The sequence below is a fragment of the Siphateles boraxobius genome, unplaced genomic scaffold, assembly GCF_051911475.1.
Source record: "Siphateles boraxobius isolate OS27281-9 unplaced genomic scaffold, OSU_SipBor_1 35, whole genome shotgun sequence".
Taxonomy (NCBI): Eukaryota; Metazoa; Chordata; class Actinopteri; order Cypriniformes; family Leuciscidae; genus Siphateles; species Siphateles boraxobius.
In genome coordinates this window covers 3,179,181-3,195,716 of record NW_027508975.1, presented here as the reverse complement: position 1 = coordinate 3,195,716, position 16,536 = coordinate 3,179,181, and the positions used below count along the sequence as shown (strand labels likewise).

General features: G+C 38.0%; 1 protein-coding gene across 3 annotated transcripts; it reads right to left on the bottom strand.

Annotated features, from left to right (window-relative positions):
* Nucleotides 1–270: 270 nt before the first annotated feature.
* On the bottom strand, nt 271–15,681 carry gnrhr1 (gonadotropin releasing hormone receptor 1). 3 transcript variants are annotated; one of them, XM_077196678.1, is made up of 4 exons: nt 14,979–15,681; nt 11,194–11,725; nt 8,290–8,491; nt 271–4,807 (listed from the first exon to the last, which is right to left on the bottom strand). In XM_077196678.1, the coding sequence occupies exons 2-4, from the start codon at nt 11,722–11,724 to the stop codon at nt 4,401–4,403; spliced, it is 1,140 nt and encodes a 379-aa protein (XP_077052793.1). In that variant the 5' UTR covers nt 11,725; nt 14,979–15,681; the 3' UTR covers nt 271–4,400. The 3 variants fall into 3 exon arrangements, with proteins under 3 accessions (XP_077052793.1, XP_077052794.1, XP_077052792.1); XM_077196679.1 differs by having other exon boundaries at nt 11,194–11,696; nt 14,979–15,399; XM_077196677.1 differs by lacking the exon at nt 14,979–15,681 and having other exon boundaries at nt 11,194–11,754.
* Nucleotides 15,682–16,536: the final 855 nt, after the last annotated feature.

Here is a 16,536-nt window from a genome sequence, read left to right as displayed (position 1 = left end):
AACATCTGATGGCTGAGCCCTTTTAAGCATCCCTCTTTTTTTTAACAAGAATCCCCATGATTATCCTTCAAAACACGAAGGACACACAACCTAATTTTCCCTTGAATTGTCTAGACACAATCCAGCTCCTCAGAAAATCATGTCTTCATGATGGATCCATGTCTTCAAGCACCTCTAAACGGCCATTGATGACTTGTTTCATTTTTCCTTCAGGTTGACCATTATTATGCCTTTACGATTCTGTCAATTTAAAAAAAGAGACGCACGAGGTGCTTTTGTTTTTCTTTATATATACTATATACACTGTTGACCATCTTTGAAGCACATTGTAACAGCAATCACATTCATTCAGGTCCTGAAGTGTTGTTCACCCAAAAAGGTTATCTCAGTATTTCCTCATTCATGTCATTCCAAAACGTGTAATGCTATTTTTGCTGTGGAACACAAAATCTGAATTTTGATTCTTTACGCAGCTGTTTTACATATACAGTTCCTAGTGACCATAGACTGCCAAGCTTCAACCAAAATAAGCCATTATACACTTTTAAAAGGGCCGACTCCCATTATGCTTTTGTACATTTTCACTTTTCTTTAGTGTGTAATGTTGCTGTTTGAACATGTAAAATGTCTGCAAAGCACAAAGTCACTCAAAGGCAGTTATTCTCTATATCATTGTCACTGTTTCTGAACTCCCTGAAACGCCTCCATTGTAGTTTTGAGTTTTCTTCCAGGAACGAACACGTCACAATATTCCTCATTTAATAATTCTTGCGCAAGGCATACTTGAAATGTTGAAACTCACAGTTATGGTAAGGAGCGGGACATTTCTCGAACACACTCGAAGTTGACTGATCACAACACACTAATCCAGCCAACCAATCGGAGCACAGTGTGCTTTTCTGAAGGAGGGGCTTCATAGAGACAGGAACTAAACAGAGCGTTACTGCCAGACTGGGAAGAGAGGAGCTGCAACAATGTCAAATCTGAAAAATAAGGTGTTTTTTGAACATTCAAGCAATCATCTTGCCTTTTTACAAAAACCAAGACTTTGTAAAAGGGTATTAGAGGTCCTTTTTAAAACAATTTTTATGCATTTATGCAATCCTGCTCTCAAATATGTTGCCTATTTGCTATTGCCAGCAAGTTTCGATGATACTAATGTCCAACAATTCATGTGCGAATTATTTGATTTGAGAATGAATAATGACTAATATGTCAGGGCTTCAAGGCTTTTGTACGGCTTCATAAGACTTGAAATATGTCGTGAATAATATTAAATGATAAAACATAAAGCTTTTTTTGAGCTCGGCAGGTCACCATAAACTGTACTTGTATGGAAACAAGGTGTGTAAAGATTCTCCAAAATTCTCAATTCATGTTCCTCAGAAAAACAGGTTTTCAACAACATGGGTTGAGTAAACCAAGCCTTTAAGGCTGGACAGTCCGTCCACATCAATTTTTAATCACAAGCACACACCACAAAGATAGTTTTCTGGAGAGCCATGCAATATCATCACTACAATAAACCGCAAACAAGAATGAATGAATTCAGTGAAACACGTCTATGGTGAATCCACAGATAAATACGGCAAGCCTAAACATTTGAATGAATGATTTATGTGCCAAGGCCATTTTAAAACATTAATTGACATTCTTAAACAGGAGCGGAGATGAAATGTTAGTGAAGCATTGTGTCAGAGAATCTTTTATCTGGAGTTGTGTCTCTGAGCTCTGAGCTATAATTAATTCGAGATCACCGTCAACTGATTCCAAACACATAAGCTGTTATGCTCGTGGTCCATTAATGAGGCACTGAATATTTATTACCCTGTTCCAGACAGGCAAATATCTCACATTCAAGGTATTGCCTGAGATATTGTGCTGCCATTTGGTATTTTACATTCAAATGTACCTGTTGTAACATCTTTCTAGAAGATCCAAGCTTGAAACCACAGTGTGATACTCTTGCTGTTCCTTGTTCAATAGTAAGTGCATTCACCCAATTCAAGCGAACACATCATACTCGCACATACCATAAATACAAGACACCATCAGCAGCATATCGTCGCTGTCGGGCGGAAACCTTGTCCAAAACTAGTACTATTCAGGACATGGAAAAAACAATGACAACGGTTTAATTATTTAAAAAATAAAAAGTTGATATTGTGGCTTTATATATGGTCAGACACTTGCATTTGTCATTAAGCTTCACCAAAATCAGGCTCAAATGGAGTTATGAGGTTTTGACCAGTGAATGTCAGACATACGTGTTTTATCTGTCATTAGAACGGCCGCATCTGAGGCAGTAAGTGCATTGCATTACATTTTCATCATCTTACAGGTTATTAGGTTTATTGTAGCTATGTGGTCGCTCAGTTTTTTCTGTCATTTGGACAAAATCTCATGTTGTAAATTTATCTCATGTGGCTATTTAAAGGGTTAGTTCACCCAAAAATGAAAATTCTGTCAGTATTTACTCTCCCTCATGTTGTTCAACCCAGTAAGACCTTCGTTCATCTTCGGAACACGAATTAAGATATTTTTGATGAAATCTGAGAGCTGGATCACTCCTCCATAGGCTTCTTGAGGGATTGAACTAGCCCCGAAAAGTTATTACAGACATCGCTAAAATAGTCCAAGTGACTACAGTGGCTCAATCTTAAGTTTATCAAACGACGAGAATACTTTTTTTGCGCAAAAAAACAAAAATAACGACTTTATTTCAAGTATTCATGTCCTTCTCTGTGGGCCTCGAGTCAGTTCACTAGTTTAACAGCGTAAGTTTCTGTTGTTATACGTCACACGCATCACACACATGACCAGCGTCGGCCAATAGTGAGCCTACGTGTGACGTAGCTCTACGCTATCACACTAAGTTAACTGACTCGAGGCCAACAGAGAAGGAAATGAATAGTTGAAATAAAGTCGTTATTTTTGTTTGTTTTTGCGCACAAAAAGTATTCTCGTCGCTTGATAAACTTAAGATTGAGCTACTGTATTCACTTGGACTATTTTAACAATGTCTTTAATAACTTTTCGGGGCTGGCAAGTTTCAATCCCTGAAGAAGCCTATGGAGGAGTGATCCAGCTCTCAGATTTCATCAAAAATATCTTAATTCGTGTTCCGAAGATGAACGAAGGTCTTACGGAGTTGGAACAACATGAGGGTGAGTAAATACTGACAGAATTTTCATTTTTGGGTGAACTATCCCTTTAAGACAGTATTGTCTGTGACTCACTCAACAACAAATGCTAGACTAGCCCTATTCTGTCTGTTATAATAAATTTGCATTGCACCTCAGTGATAAAACTCATGCACTCGGATGGCGATTTATTGACGGTGGAGGAGCGAGTTTTGTAATCCCGAGAACGCGCTGCTCACGTGGTCAGTCGCATGATTGTCTGCTGTAAATAAAATGTTGTATGCTTACAATAATATTGAAATAATATTTTTTTTAAAGGAAGCTAGACACGCATACGATATATTTGAAATGTTTTCTGTCTTGCATTATATCTAAAAAGGAAGTAATTTAAAAAATATTGAAATTAGCATAAACAAGTTAATCGAGCCTCTTATTTACATGAGGTAAAAATAAAGCTGCTTGGTTTGTATTTCTAATGTTGTGCATAGTAGCCTACATTTTTTTTTTAAATGGTTTAATATATTGCTGCCACAATAGCGGCCCGTGTGCTTTTTTCTCTTTCTCCTTTTTGTTCGCTCAGGTGGAGCTGTGATGAAATAATGTTCATGTAAATACTTTCCAGCATTTCAGTAATTAAAGTGTACATCTTTAAAATGCATGCATATTACAGTGAAGTAGGCTACAACAGTTATCATACGTATGGTGCTCGGCAATGATCAAAAAGGATTTAAACAGTGAATTTTGAAGTGATCTCTTCTTGTAAACTCAGAGATGTGGATTCGGACGGCAATTAAATGACCACACAAATTTTTACGCGGGTGGTGGGAAAAAAACACTGAAATTCTGTATTCGGATGGCAATAAAATCACAAACTAACCCCTGTAAATGTTGAAAATACCTTTCTTGAGTGAAGAAAATGCTGTACTATTCAAACAACCAGTTGTTTATTTACCCTTGCATTGCAAACAAGCAGGGACGGTCTAAAATGTGTTTGGCACTGCATTCACGATAGAGGTGTGTGGAGTTATGAGGTTTGACTGACAGTTTGAGTTAAGAGGTTTAGTCAGATTTTTCATTGGTTAAATGTTTGCAAAACCCACAGACAGGCGTGAAGAGCGACCAATAGAAATGATTTTCCGTCTGACAGCGACGATATATAGGTGTCTGGACACAGAGTGAAAGCTCCATATATCATGTTCAGAGGGTTAAATCCACACCTCAAATTGTAACTCTAGCTCACTGAGGTGTTTTGACCCTCTATGCTTGTTGTCCGCTGGGCTGGTCACCGCTTCCCAGGTCCGACTCGGCTTCTCCGCTTGCGCCCCCTCTCCTTGCGGAGAGTCGGTCCAGTGATTTAGGAGAAGAGTTGTGATTCCTTCTGCAGAAGCAGCTGACTATGTCCGCTCTGAACGAGGGCGTGAAGAAACCGTAGATGACCGGATCGCAGCACGTGTTCAGGTTTCCGAAGACGAAGAGGGCGTGATGGACGTATTCCGGCATCAACTTCAGCATTCGAGGCTGGAACCAGTACCAGATGCCGAGCAGGTAGTATGGCGTCCAGCACACCACAAATGATGCCACAATGATGATGGTCATCTTCAGGGTCTTCATGCGTGCCTTCGGGATTATGTCGGTTCCACTGCGTCTCAGACAAGGTTCTCCACCTGCAAAAGCAAACATAGGATAGGAGAGGACAAGTGAGGCATGGGCGGCCTGACCTGCTTTATCATTTTCACCCAGAAACAGTTTTATACATTCAATTAAAAATTGAAATCTTTTTTTTTTTTGCTTCATTTTTGTGTCTTGATTTTCATTAAAAAATATCTATAAAAAAATATTTTAAATCTTAAATCAAGATACATTTATTTCAGAAGCAAAATTACTTTATGATATTATGTCTTGTATCCTAAAACAAAATATATTCTAAATTAAGTGAGTTTGTGCTTAAAGGACAAGTTCGGTATTTTACACTTAAAGCCCTGTTTTAAGATTGTCTCTGATGAAATAGAACGGTTAAGATTGAAATTTGGACAAATGCTGCTGTCCCGAGAATTTTCGGTTTCTGTGTTAGCACCCCCCCCCCCCCCCAACTGATAGGTTGCACTCACAATATGTAGGCTACACATTCATTATTGATCTTATGCCTAATACAGGGCCGTAGACAGGGCTTTATAATCAAGGAGGTCCTAAATTTGAGATTGGTAGGGGGTTAAAAAAAATTATTTCTCTGATATGTGCATTTCAAGACGTTTTAAGACCAAAAAAAAGGAAATGAAATAGCTTTAAAAGCATGTCAGTGGGCAGTATTTGTCAATACCTGCTCTCTCCTCATCTCAATCACTCTTTCTTTTTTTCTCAGTCTCTTCATCCCTTTCTCTTCCCCTCCTAAAGCTAGAGCTTTTTTAATTTACTAAAGGCTACAGTTTGTATTATATTCTCAATATGTACACATTCATTATTAATCTTGTGCCTAACATGATGAAAACAGCTTTAATGTTTCTTGTCCCCTCACAATGACAGTAAACTAATTATTACCCTACATTACACGTTACATTGGCCTATTATAAGTTCAAAATGGCGAAAATAGACAAAACTATATTAGTTTGCCTTATTATTTTTTGTCATTTGTTTAACATTTATGACCTAAAAAAATGTCAAATATAAAATGTTAAGTTTAGCTACTTACATCTTATCTCGCACTTGAACATACGCGTCGAGTCGCACTGTTAAAATTCGCGCTCAGCAGCGTCTGTGAACATAAAGCCCTCCTACTTTAATTTGATTGGTCATCTCAAATATTCTGATATTGACGAGCAGTGACAGACCAATGAGGCTAAGATGAACAACACACACACACACACACCCTGTCCTCTGTTTCTGACCTGCTCCCTGCTCGGCGCCGGTGCGGATTGAAGATGAAGAACGCGCTGAATCTGATTATGAAAGACTGAAGCGAACACGAATTTGTGTAGTCTACATTAATCACACATTTATGGGGGGCTAGGCAGAAGTTGAAGCCCCCCTAAAAAGGGCCTAGCGACGCCCCTGGTGTTCACTGATATGCTCACACAAAAATCGCTGCAAAAGATGCTTTCCAACAGGTTTTATCGTAGTTTTTGTCCAACTCCATTGACTTGTATTGGATGTTCTGTGAGGTACGGAATTACCAGAGAATTTCTAATAGAAAGAGAATTGGCACTGTCTGGTTACTTCCGGTTTTTGGACTGGCTGCAGTAACACGTCTCTGTCCATGCGGGGGCGCTCGCAGGCGAATGCAGAATGAATGGGAGTCTATGGGGTTTCACCCCCAGAAATCCACTTTTCTCAGGATGGGGGCTAAGATAATACACTCAGCTGAAAATTGCATTTTTAAGTTCACTTATATGTTCTAAAAATCCGTTCAAAAATGTGTAACGTCACATAATAGCAGGATGCTAACGTGTTCCGGCCAACAACGACCTAACCTGTAAGAAATCGAAAGGACATAAGTACTCTTGGACATAAGACTTTTGGACTATAATCTATATTGAACTTGCGGAATCAACAATAAAATCTACGTGGATTCAACGACAAGCAGGAGAAAGGGATACATTAAGCCGTCTAGCTCCATAGACTCCCATTCATTCTGCACTCACTCGCGATCCCCTCCAGTGGAATTCTAATGGAACTGCAACCAAGATGATATACAACGGGGCTAATAGGAAGTGCCAAGGCTCTCCGTTAGACGGGCTCTGGTATTACTCCGCCGCCGGAAACGAAAATGGGGTTGTTTGTATTCTTTCTGTAGTTATGCAGTCGCGGTATCGTAGGCTACGCTATCGAAACATTGCCAAGGGTGTATTATCGCCACCAACTGGGCTGGAGTGTCTATTATTCAAGCTCTCAATGGAAGAATGAACGGGTGTGAGGCGTTTGGAAAAATAGGTCCACAAGTTTTACAACGAATGATAAAACACCAGTTGGAAAGCATATCAGTGAACACCCCAGACCACTCGGTGAGTTTCACGTCTTTGTAAACTAAAGCTTAATGCGTTTTATGAATGATATTGTTCCAGTGCCCCTATGAAACCATTGTGGGTGTGGGGGGTTGGGGGGTGCTAACACAGAAACCGAAAATTCTCGGGAAACCAGCATTTGTCCAAATTTCAATCTTAACCGTTCTATTTCATCAGAAACGATCTTAAAACAGGGCTTTAAGTGTAAAATACCGAACTTGTCCTTTAAACCCAGAGGGGTCAGAAAAATAAGCTTGAAAACAATATTTTTTTTTACAAATGAATTATGTTTCCAAACTCTTTCAAGATATAAGCAATCATAATGATGTCTGTTTTTGAGAAAATGGCCTCTAAAGATCACAAGCATTTTGCAGAATTTAATAAGAGAATTAATATAGTCCGTATATAAATAAGACATCAACAGGTTAAGAAAAAATATGCAGTGTTGGATAACTTGAACTCTGTACTCCCGTTTGAATTGAGGCAGCTACAGTGATCCATCACACCTCATGAAAGACTTAAAATGAGTTATTTATTTTTTTTAAAAATTAATAAAACTGAATTAATTTAAAAGCCCTATAGAATATACGTGGCCAAAAGTGTTGTCCTGAGGGGATATTTATTTTTAATGACCCTACAAATTTGATAAAACCATCAAAATATTTCTAATAATTTAAATAAAAGGGATGAACAAAACACTAAACTTGGTTTAGCTATTTATCTGAGAAAATTATTTGGCAAAAAAGGGCAAACTACAGCTACAGGTTTTATTAGCATACATTGACAACATCATAGTCAGTCATTCATATTTTGTTGGTTCTCTCTTGTTTTTGCATGTGTTATTAATTCCTTTGTATGACAGCCTGGCCAAAAATAATGTCCACACAATTTTGCATTTTTTATTGCGTTATCCCAAATGAAAACTCTGGGCGCAACTAGCTATATGCTTACTTTGAATAATCTTGATTCAAATAGTTTTGTTGCAAATTTCCTAGCCCGGACATCACTTTTGGCCACTACTGTACATCATCAGTAGTTGAGAACCAAGTTTTTAATCAAATTCAGTACATATGAAACTATGGGAATTTGGATGCAGTTACGCTGTATATCAATGACAGATACCATTTCAGAAGAGAGCAAAAGTCAGTTACCTTTACCACGAGGCATCTGGCGGTTTATTTCCACAAGGATTCGAGTATAGCAGAAGCTCATTACCAGTAGAGGGAACACATACAGGGTGATAAAGTGGAACATGTTGTAGGCTGTTTCCTGCCAGCGGTGCTGGAAGCTTCCATGTGTTACACACTGCACAAAGTCAACTCCTTCAGCCTTAATTGTCCTGAAAATAAATAACTGAAACGATAAAAAGCAATTTATAAAGAAAAGTGTCGATGAGAGGAAATTAAAGCACGAGGCATTTTAATGAACACAGTAACACACTAGCATAACACTATTAATATCAACGCAAGAAAAAGCACTGAAGAAACTGAGGGCTTAAATACACAGGGATGGCAATCAACAGAACAACGAACAGGTGAGGGCTAATCGGGAACCATAGTAACAAACAAGCTACAGGAAAAACTGAGAAGACTAGGTCAAACCAAAACACAGGGACAATAACTATATTAAAACAGAACCTATTTCTCAAGCTTCATTTCACAAAAGTATTGTGAGCCTATCAAAAAACATGCTAGCAACGTGATAAATCATATTAGAAACATTCTAGCAACATGCCAAATCATGCTAGCAACATGTTAAATAATGCTAGGAATGTGGTAAATCATAGTAGTAAAATGTTATAACATGCTATAAACATGTTATCAACGTGTTAAAACATGCTAGCAACATGTTAGCAATTATCTAATTCATGTTAGAAACATGTTATCAATGTGTTAAAACATACAACTTTTACAGTTGCTCACTGAATGTGAATGTGCACTAGTGTGCTAACAACTTTCTAAAACATGTGTACAATGTGTAAAACATTTTATGGACTTGAAGCTTTTCAAATCTTTGTCAAGCCAACTTCAAAGTTTGTCATCAACTTTAGTCATCTAGTTATTATTGCATGGGAAAGATCGACCAGCACAGCCTTCAGAATTTCACCTTATGTTTTACACAGAAAAAAGAAAGGTTTGGAACATGAGGATGAGAGAATGATTTTTATTTTTCAGTGAACTAATCACTTTTTTATAATCCGCTGATTAAGTCTGATTACATTGACAGCTTTTTCAACTGTTCGGCTTAAAACTATTAGCATGTCTTCTACAAATGGCTAAACCATATGAACTGTAAACCTTTCAAAGAATCCACATATACCTATTTTTATCGTTTTACATTTTGAATCACCAAGCCAAAGGATTTTCATGTGATGGCTGCTTGTATTGTGATGTGAAAAATCTCCTTAGTGTTGCCGTTGCTGCATTTTAGGGGTTGCCCTTACATTCGGGCACTATGAAATGCAAAATGTATTTTGAATAGGGGGAAAACACATTCTGCTATTTCTGTTGAACTTGAACCAAATATTGTATATTCTTGTCATGTTATCACCTTGTGCTTTCAGATAAAAAAAAAAATCAATTTTCTCCATGTCAGCATTATTTTTCCACGTGACATCTCTATATTGTCCAGCAGGATTTATCAGGTAGCTCACAGTGTGACAGAGGGAAGCCTTTTTTTTTCTCTGGGGGAAGTTTCAGAACAGAATACAGGAGCGAGGAGCTAAGATATATTGATATCTACAATTCACCACCCACTTCGTCTTAATAGTTGTATTTCTTTCGCATTATCCATGGCTGCCTTACTGACCTTGTCTCAGACAGGCTTCTTTATCTTACTTGTAATTTTTTGAAAAGCCATGGTCACATCCACAGGCTGCTAAAAACGACATTACTGGAATTAAGTGTGTGGAGAGAAACAAAGACACACCGACAAGATTCAGTCAGGCATTTTAAAGGTTACATAAAATGCCCCGGGACTAGTCTAGCTTGACAAATAGGATATATAATCAATGCAGCAAGTGCTCACTGAAGAGTCACTGATCCAGGGTCAGTTATTGCACCACTTTAAGGTACAACTGATTGCTTAATGAAATTTCCAAGCTTAGATGGCTATCAGGAAAAGTGTGTGGCAGACTGAAAGTGCACTTTCCCTAAATACAAATGACATCCACCATTTTAATTTAAAAGAAAACTAAACTCGGTTCACTTTGGCTATGTGTCACTTTTCTTCCACAGTGGTGAAGTGTGTCATTTTTGCACATCTCCAACTGGAATTACACAGCTGTTTTCAAACAGGTTTCCAGAACACTTTGTCCATCTGTGTATTGCTGGGATAAACAAGTACGTCCACCGTCTCATATTACGTATTGAATCAGTGTTATGTTGGACTAGTTGGGATACGTCGCATTTTTCTGGGAAATCAAGTTACGAACGGCTTGCTAAAGCTGAAGCACAGAGGCTTGTGTCCATGTCCTTCGTGTATCTTGTGGTCAAAAGGATGAATACGCACCATACAAATTATTATGAACATTAATAAAGAAAATTAATACTGAAAAATAGAAATAAATAGTACAATTTTTGTCCTCAAGCACCTAGCAAACAGCTTTGGTTTTAAATTTGGTTTTATAGCTTATAGTTTAACAACAGTTGATTTTATTAACTTATTTGAAGTCATTGTCATAGCTATGTCACCTGGGTGTATTGGCACTACAAATTGTATCTAAAATACCTGTATTAATTATATAAAAAAGCTGTGTTTTGTCTGTTTGAACCAATATACAGTCCGTCAACTATTATTTCAAAGGCAAGGCTCATGTGGGATTCATATATGAATTATGAAACTGGTTGTAGTGTAGAGTAAGGAACATGATTATAGTTGTCTCTTCATATTAAGCTGTAAATTGGACAAAGTATTTTACTGGAAAAAAAAGACATCACCTTTGTGTTTTCAAACAACAACTTTATCATCCATCTATAAATCCTTCGAGACTGCTTCATAACAAGACAAGTCCCACACATGACAACTCCAATTAGCATAACGTCTTGTTCTCGTACCTGTGGCGAGGCGAGCAGGAGGCTGAGGATCCAGGCAGCCAGCAGCATCTTCTTGTTCCTGCGACTGGCATCCAGAGCTTCCAGTGGGTGCAGGATTGCATGATGCCTGTCCAGACTCACCACCACCAGGATAAATGCTGACGAATGCATGGCGAAGAGCTTGAGGAAGCAGAGGAGCTTGCACATGGCATCGCCGGCATACCACTGCACTGTAATGTTCCATATGGCGTCGAGTGGCATCACCACAAAAGTCATGACCAGGTCAGCGGAGGCCAGGCTGCCGATGAGAGGTCTCAGGTGTGAGGCCAGACGCCGTCCTCGACCCCGGGTCACGCTGATCAGCACTGAGAGGTTACTGATCGCTGCGAAGACGAAGAGCACCAGGGTGGCCGCCACACGGAAGCGAGCGGCCACAGTGAATGTGGGTGTTTCCCAGTCAGAAGAAGAGCGAGGAAGGGAGACATTCGGCAGAGAGGAGTTTTCCCAAATGCCATCTGGACTCGCTGATAGGAGAGACATGTTTACTGACATGCTGGAAAGGGGGGAAAAAGACGTTTTGTTGCACGGTAAAGGATTTGTGATACTCAAATGCAACATTCTACAACATTTCAGTATCATGTGGATATTAGGGTTGGGCAACATTCAGAATTTAAAAAATGGCTCATTTTCAATTCATAAGTTGGAATTTAAAATTACATTAGGATATACGGGATTAAAATTCAAATTCGGCAAGTAAAGACATTCTGGGTAATGAAGTGTTCTTCCATCTTTGTCCAAGTTTACTACCATATGAAATGTTGGGGTCAGTAAGATTTTTGTAATAAAATGTCTCTTTTGCTCACCAAGCCTTTTTTTTAAACAGTAAAAACAGAAATATTGTGAAATATTTTTAGAATTAAAAGCACCTGTTTTCTATTGTAATATCTATTGTGAAATGTATTCTTGTGATGTAAATCTGAATTTTCAGCATCATTATTCCAGTCTTCAGTTTCACATGATCATTCTAATATGCTGATTTGCTGTTCCAGAAACATTTCTAAACAATGTTGAAAACAATTGTGCTTCTTAATATTTTTCTCAAAACTTTTTTGATGATATTTGATTTAAAAAAAAAGTTCAAAAGAACAGCAACAGTTTGAACTATGAGCATTAATTTGTAACATTTCAAATGTTTTTACTGTTACTTCTGAATAATTTAATGCAAACCTAAAATGATTGTCAGGTAATCATTCACAGTTTGTCTTATCTTGACTAGATACTGTAGATAGCTAGCTAGATTGATTGATTGATTGATTGATTGATTGATTGATTGACAGACAGACAGACAGACAGACATTGATTGATTGACAGACAGACATACATTGATTGATTGATTGATTGATTGATTGATTGATTGATTGATTGATTGATTGATTGATTGATTGACAGACAGACAGACAGACATAGATAGATAGATAGATAGATAGATAGATAGATAGATAGATAGATAGATAGATAGATAGATAGATAGATAGATAGATAGATAGATAGATAGATAGATAGATAGATAGATAGATAGATAGATAGATAGATAGTCAGACTCATGAATTGAAAGGTAGCCAATTCTTAATTTTGCTCAACTGACAGCAAAGTCTAATCGTTTCTAAAAATTCAGCAAAATGTTCACCCAGACATGAATATTCAGATCACATCACGTAGAGACCCTGATTACCATTACATTACTGTCACCACAGAGGCATTTGTCACCCTTATGACTTTTCACCCAAACGTCCATCACCCCCGCAGTCTAACATCCTCTGCTTTTACGGCGCCCGTCTGCCATCTCATCTCTACAGAGATAAAAAAAAAAAAACTCTTGCCAGGGGCCTTTTTTCACTCAGGATCTCTTGTGGCAAATAGGGAGACCTTGGTTAAGTGTCAGGGAGATAGATTACACCTCAGAGGTTATTTAAAGGTCTATATATAAATCTATCAGAGCTCTGCGCTGAGATTATGCACAGCAGACCCAGGCAGAATGAGATCATTTACAACCAAGTAATTCACAAGTACAGTATCAGACAGATGTTATGCTGCCTTGTTCATCATGCTTGCTGATATCTTATTTGGCCACTTGGTTAAACATACTCTACACCTTTTTTATCTAATTTGATTTAAATGAACTTTAATAAAAATGAGTTTAATTATTTCTAATTGAGTAACTACGGGATTAGATAAATGAACATGTAGTTCACATTCTTGATAACATCATGAAGACAAAAGATGCTTTAATGGTTTGGGGGTTTCTGCGCTGGCTCTGGTTCTGATATAAATGCCCTATCATGCTGACAAATGGCTGTTGTCAGTATTTCCCTTCGCTCTGAATGTGATATTGTCTTTTGTATAGTCAGGTAAACAGCATGGAGGTGATAGATAGAGAGAACCCTAGAGAACACAACCTCTGCACCATCTTCCCCTGTATCCGCACCCTCACACCCCATTGCACCGAGCTCCAGTTATACATCTTATTGGCACTGCAATTGTTTCAAATGCTTGAAAATGAAATATATACTCCAAAGTGTCTTGACCTGGAGAAATGTATTTTTGCCTCTTACGAAATCAATATGCATTTTTAAAAAATCCATTTCATGAAGGATATTAGTTTCTTTGTGATTAATTAAATAAGATCTGTTAATAGATGATATCCTTGGCATCGCTGTCATCCTGTTTAAATGATTGCTGGACACCGGCCCACATGGCGGCTTTGCACTCCTGCCTCTTAATGTTGGTAAACATTATGCAAATATATGCAAGGAAGAGTGTCGGCTATCATAACTCTTTGGGATATAGCATAAGTGCTGTCATGAATATGCAAATCTTAAGGGCTGTTAGAAATGCAGAATCAGAAAACTACCTGACTTTGAATTTCTTACTTCCTTTTACACACTGAATGGTGTTTTCTTTGGGGGATTCATCATACAGTACAATAGTTCAATGCTGTTTTAGAAAATCAAAAACGTTTCACATCAAAGACAATCTTTAGGGATCATTGTCATAATAATCTCTGAAACTTTGCATGTGAATTTGCATAATTATATTCATAGTCTTGTACACATGACTAATGACTTGGAGCCAGTTAATTAAGATAGCGGTGATGAGAATATTAAGATTTGATGGCAAATTAACGTGCGAGTGGGCTGATACTTGCAGAGTAGCCAAAAATAAGACTTTAGATTGTGAATTTAAAATAAAAAGAAATGTATTCTCTCACATTTGGCTATATTGGACATTTTTGTTGGGAGTTTACTTTATCAGAAGTCAGCAATGTACAGAAGATTCATGAAGCACGTATAATAGCATTTGATCATATGCTTCATCAGCTTCACCTGAGCAGATTTGATTGACTAGTTAATGTATGCTAGGTATTGGTGCGGTAAGAATTCATTTTCATTATATCAATGACAGTTTTCCTTGTCTCGCCTCAAAAGCTATCATGAAAACACCTGATACACATCCAGGATTCATCAGGAAAAGTTTTTGCTGCATTTACATCAGTTTCTTAAAAGAGAAGTGATCCTGAAATCAATTCCAAACTTAGACCTTTTGTCTGTTTCTCCAAACCAAGTGAGCTGTCTACCTAGACAGCATTTCTGGCCATCATACTGAAATTGATTATCATGCTATGATATACTATGATGATGCCAAGAAATGCTGTTGTTTAGGATTCTAGGTTTTGTCTCCTCCTCGGTATAAGCTCGTTACAGTATATAGCCTGCTGTAAAATACAACAGTGATAGAGTTAGACTTACCTGTTTGCTGCAATGTATGATCTGTAGATTAATCCATGAATATTTCCCCCTTAGTTATTCATATATTAAACATATGCTGCTGTAGAGAAAATACGTGCATTTCTTTCAGCAGTCCGTTAACATGTCGTGTTGATAGGCTACACGGGTAAATGTCCTCCGACCCCCGCGTGAGCTTGACGGCACCATGGACTCCTGTAGGGAACAGTTTGCCGCAGTCAACGGTAATTCACTCATCAGGGTGATAACGATGATCTCCCGGGGCAAAAGTTTGGTTGTTTGACGCTTTAGGATAATAGGGCACTTTTAAAGAAGCTACATGTTGTCTTATTGGCACTTTTTGCCCAAAAGCCGAGTGTTTAAACGGAGTCGCGGAGCTGTCCAGGTGCTGAAGAGTCTCCAAGAGCATCAGTGTCTGTACAGCATCAGCAGCCAGCGCTGCTTCACACACACACACTCCTCTACTGCACAACACCCTCCTCAAGACAACACACACAGTGAGGAAACCTCAGCGTCACCACACAGCTGTACATATTCGTCATATTAACGGAAGACAACGAAAACTATTTAAAAAATCCTACAATATAAAAAATCTGTTAGTTGTTTGATTGTAATTTAGCTTATCATATACAGAACGGTGGACGATATAGATCTCATGCGACAGAGAAACAAGCGCGCAGCCATTTTTAGAATTTTGTCTTTGAACTTCCGTTTTTGAGGAAGCTCTGTACATTCAAGGCATAGCTGTCGAAGAGTAACCGCTGAAGTGGATTTACTTGTTGTAGAGTTAACGAAAGTTATCATGAGCATTGTAATGTTTGAAGCGGATGTCATAACAAATGTCAGTAGACCGGGAAGATTTTAAAACGAACGGTTCATTCATAGATAAATTGTAAATTTACAATCGGAAGAATACACTAATTTGGTTAAGGTTTTAAAAATACAAAAGTATTTGAAAAGAACGGCAAACTCCAGCTAAATATATGGGTTTTATTGTTTTATTCAAAAACGATTAGAAAAACAAAAAGCTCACAGGAACGCATTAATATTAATATTGTGTTGGTTCTCCCTTGTTTTTAATTACAGCAGACATTCTCCTGTGCATTGACTCACTAAACTTTGTGCATGTGTCATGCTTAACTTTTTCCCTTCCTTCCTCAAGTTCTTCCCAAAGTTGAGCTTCATTGGAAGACCTGCATAACTTATCACAGTTCATGTTTATAATTTCCCAAAGGTTTTCAATGGCATTAAGGTCAGGGGACTGAGGAGGCCAATTGAAGTCTTCAAAATGCTGAGCACGAAACCCTTTCATTGCTCACAACTTTGTTCACTGTGTGTTTGGGATCGCTATCGTGTTGTAAAATACACATTTGATCTCCTCTATACTTGTGTTCAGCAGGATTCCCAAGCATTGGTCCACTTTCAAAGTGCCAGCAACTTTGTATATATCATTCCAACACCTAATGCAGACATGCATCCCAATACCATTATGTTTCCCCTGTCGTGCTTAATGGAGCCACGCATGCATTTAGTAATAAACCAGTCAGTTGTCTCCTACAAA

What these genes read in the sequence shown, in the direction of transcription:
- gnrhr1 (XM_077196678.1), bottom strand. Translation starts at nt 11,724, where the DNA reads ATGTCAGTAAACATGTCTCTCCTATCAGCGAGTCCAGATGGCATTTGG. An exon ending in TCCTGCTCGCCTCGCCACAG is followed by an intron (nt 8,492 to 11,193) that starts GTACGAGAACAA and finishes TTATCGTTTCAG; the next exon opens with TTATTTATTTTCAGGACAAT. An exon ending in CCAGATGCCTCGTGGTAAAG is followed by an intron (nt 4,808 to 8,289) that starts GTAACTGACTTT and finishes TTGCTTTTGCAG; the next exon opens with GTGGAGAACCTTGTCTGAGA.